The sequence below is a fragment of the Piliocolobus tephrosceles genome, chromosome 14 (assembly GCF_002776525.5).
Source record: "Piliocolobus tephrosceles isolate RC106 chromosome 14, ASM277652v3, whole genome shotgun sequence".
Classification (NCBI taxonomy): Eukaryota; Metazoa; Chordata; class Mammalia; order Primates; family Cercopithecidae; genus Piliocolobus; species Piliocolobus tephrosceles.
In genome coordinates, this window is record NC_045447.1 from 543,176 (window position 1) to 546,811 (window position 3,636).

At 52.1% G+C, this 3,636-nt stretch overlaps 1 protein-coding gene across 8 annotated transcripts in view; it reads right to left on the reverse strand.

The window, feature by feature from the left end:
- Positions 1 to 3,636, reverse strand: part of EHMT1 (euchromatic histone lysine methyltransferase 1) — a 230,451-nt gene that overhangs the window by 120,377 nt on the left and 106,438 nt on the right. For 7 of the 8 annotated variants that reach the window (XR_002734809.1, XM_023227549.1, XM_023227547.1 and 4 more), the window contains one exon: positions 2,944 to 3,500. The exons of the other annotated variant lie outside the window; for it this stretch is intronic. Coding sequence is in view for 6 of the 7 variants with exons in the window: in XM_023227547.1 (XP_023083315.1) it covers positions 2,944 to 3,500 (557 nt within the window). In the remaining variant the exon portion in view is untranslated. The remainder of the gene's footprint in view (positions 1 to 2,943; positions 3,501 to 3,636) is intronic. 8 annotated transcript variants of the gene reach the window in all.

Below are 3,636 nucleotides of genomic sequence, written 5' to 3' on the forward strand. Positions count from 1 at the left end.
GCATCTCGACTGTGCCCTGGTGTGGAGGGTGTTCCGCATCTCGACTGTGCCCTGGTGTGAAGGGGGTTCCACTTCTCGACTGTGCCCTGGTGTGAAGGGGGTTCCGCATCTCGACTATGGTGGTGGTTCCGCACATCCACACACGGTAAACTGAACAGAACACCCTGCGCGTGCTGCACGTGCGCACAGGTGATGGTGAAACTAAGTAAGCCCCAGGGACTTTACTAATGTTAGTGTCCTGGGCCTGACATTGTCCTATAGTTATCAAAGACACCACTGAGGGAAGCTTTGTGAAAGGTATTTTTGCAGTTTCCTGTGACACTGTAATTATTTTTAAGATTTTCTAAAGCTTTGCCATGTAGAGAAGAACACTGCAAAAGGTTGAAGTTGGGTCAGGCTGGCCAGCCTAGGAGTGGAGAAGCCCCAGGGCTAGGGCAGTTGTCGGCACCACAAGGCACCTGCCCTCTCTGTCTCAGGAGAGGACGCTACACCCAGCAGCTGTGGGCCCCTGAGCCAGCAGTCCAGCCCCACAGCGCACCCACCACCCACTGTGGTCACTGCAGGCAGGCCACAGAAAACACACACAGCACTCACAGGCTGAGACATTATGACAGAAACAAAGGTGGAGACACCCTGAGGGGAGAAAAAAGCTAAACCTGAGAGGAAAAAACAAAAATCACAAACAGGTGGTGTCAAGTCCAAGAGAACCCCCACTTGAGGAATCAGAATTTACAACAGAGATTATAGAAGAATTATAATCACCATCTTTTGAAAGATAAGGCAAGACAGAATTCAGAACAGTATTTTTTAAATTAAAAGAACTAATCAGGCCGGGTGCAGTGGCTCACACCTGTAATCCCAGCACTCTGGGAGGCCGAAGTGGACGGATCACCTGAGGTCAGTTCAAGATCAGCCTGGCCAACATGGTGAAACCTCATCTCTACTAAAAATACAAACAATAGCCACGTGTGGTGGCATGTGCCTGTAATCCCAGCTACGCAGGAGGCTGAGGCAGGAGAATCACTTAAACCTGGGAAGCGGGGATTATACTGGGCTGAGATTGCGCCATTGCACTCCAACCTGGGTGACAGGGCAAGACTCCATCTCAAAAAAAAAAAAAAAAAAAAAACCAGAACTAATCAGAGATACTGGGCGTGAAAAAAATACATGTCAAAATAAAATATATCAATATATGAGATGAACAGCAAGAAGAAGGGCTGAGGAACCAATCGGGAAGCTGGAAACAGACAGAGAGCTGCCCCGGGGGACACAAGAGCCAGCCATTTAAGGGGAGCTCCATGGGAAGAAAACAGGAAGAAAAATACAGAGCATTCTTCTGGAGCTGAAGACACAAAACCTCCAAGACGGGGCTGTGAAGCCCTAAACAGTGGCTAAGAGGAAAGAGCAAATAATCTACAAAGGACAAGAAAGTGCCTTCAGAATGTTCACCGGCAATGTCAGAGAGAGAAAATTCCACAAGAATGTGATCACAAACCTGGAACTTATACCCAAATTCACATCAAACAGAGAGAGCACATTAAAAGCACTGTGCACACTTTGAAAACCTGTATCGTGTATGCACCATGTAAGAGATGGGGATGAGTCCAGCACAGTGTGTGTGAGGAGCAGCTACGCTTTGTGTGTGAAAATCAGCATGGTACGGTGTGAGGGGTAGGCGCGGCCTGTGTGTGAACAGCATGGTCTGTGTGAGGGTCAGGCATGGCCAGCATGGTGCGTGTGAGGGTCAGGCGAGCCATGTGTGTGAAAATCAGCATGGTGTGAGGGGCAGGCGCGCCCTGTGTGTGAAAATCAGCACGGTGTGTATGAGGGGCAGGCGCTCCCTGTGTGTGAAAATCATTGTGCGTGTGAGCGGCAGGCGCTCTCTGTGTGTGAAAATCAGCACAGTGGGTGAGGGGCAGGCACACCGTGTGTGTGAAAATCAGCACAGTGCGTGTGAGGGGCAGGTGCACCGTGTGTATGAAAATCATGGTGCGTGTGAGGGGCAGGCACTCCCTGTGTGTGAAAATCAGCACAGTGTGTGAGGGGCAGGCGCACCGTGTGTGTGAAAATCAGCACAGTGTGTGTGAGGGGCACGCGCGCCCTGTTTGTGAGGCGCTCAGGATTCAAGACCTATTCTGCTCTCAAGGTAAGCCTGAGCCCAGCAGCTCAGGGTAGGGAGGGAGACCTGGGTATGTCTCCAGGTAGCCCTTTGCCCCTCACTTCTGTCACATTCTGGCCCTAACCAAGTTCATTTCTATTCACTTCTCAATGAAACAGAGTGCTGAGTCTTCCCTAGCTGGAGTGAAAGCCCCAAAGTCCAAAGCAGAAGAGTCAGTGGGCTCCTTGAAAGTATCTGACATGTTTGTACAGACGGCAACAGAATCCCGTGAGAACAGCAAAGCCCAAGAAGGAAGCGAGGCATCACCTGGCATCACTCAGCTTTGTCACTCACGCATGAGGCATTAGGAGCGTCTCCTTTTTGTTGTTTGTTTGTTTGTTTGTTTGTTTGTTTTTTTGAGACAGGGTCTCACTCTGCTGCCCAAGGTGGAGTGCAGTGGGGTGATCTGGGCTCACTGCAGTCTCCACCTCCCACGCTCAAGCAATCCTCCCACCTCACGCTCCTGAGTAGCTGGGACTACAGGTGCGCACCACTACGCCCGGTTAATTTTTGCATTTTTTACAAAATTTTGTAGTTGAGTTTTGCCACACTGCCCAGGCTGGTCTCAAAGTCCTGGGCTCAAGCAATCCACCCGCCTCAGCCTCCCAAAGTGTTAGGATAACGGCCGTGAGCCACTGCACCCAGCCCTCTCCTAGCTCCTCACGGGCCCTGTCGGATAACCACTGACACTTACTGGCTTCTCCTCAACGCACCAAAGTCCATGTGCTGTTACTAAAACAAAAGAGATGGAAAAAAGGAAACAGCAAGAGAAGACACAAAATTACCAGGCCCACGACGGACTTCGGCATGGTCTTGCGTGCCCTGTGGACCTTGACGTCAGTGCCAGGGGCCGGGGGCTTCCTGTCCTCTGTGTCAGCACTCCCCTCCCCAAGGGTGGCTGGTGGGGCGGCTGGCGTCTGGGGAAAAGCGCTTGGAGTCCTGCCTTTGCCAGCCCCTCCAGGAAGGGTTTTTGCAGCATGGCCAGGCAGCGAAGAGGCCAGAGTGCTGGTAGTCCTCAAGGGCTGGGCCTGCAGGGCCGGCTTATTTAAGATGTATCCGTTGCTGCCGATGACAGAAGTCTGCACAAAGTCATCGGCAGTGACATGGTTTTGCTTCCCTGCTTCTGAGTCTCTTTCTGAAACCCCGTTTTCCGCTATCCGGGTTAGTGTATTGGTGCCATCCTGGGGGTTGACCCTCGCGCTGTCCTGAGTGTGTTTTGCAGCATTTGCATGACTGCTGGCATCACTGTTTTCACAAGACCCGTTGGTCTCACCGTCCGCAGCCATGTGGGCCTCTCCTGCCTGTTTCTCTGCTGGGCCTTCATCGGCAGCCATAGGTGTCTCTGCCAACAGAGGAGAAAGCAGTGTCACTGGCTGCAGGCCCCGCTCTCCACAGCACCACCGCAATTGGCTCCTCCCACCATGGCACAAAACCACCACAATGTCCTCCCCCCACCACGGCACCACCACAATGTCCTC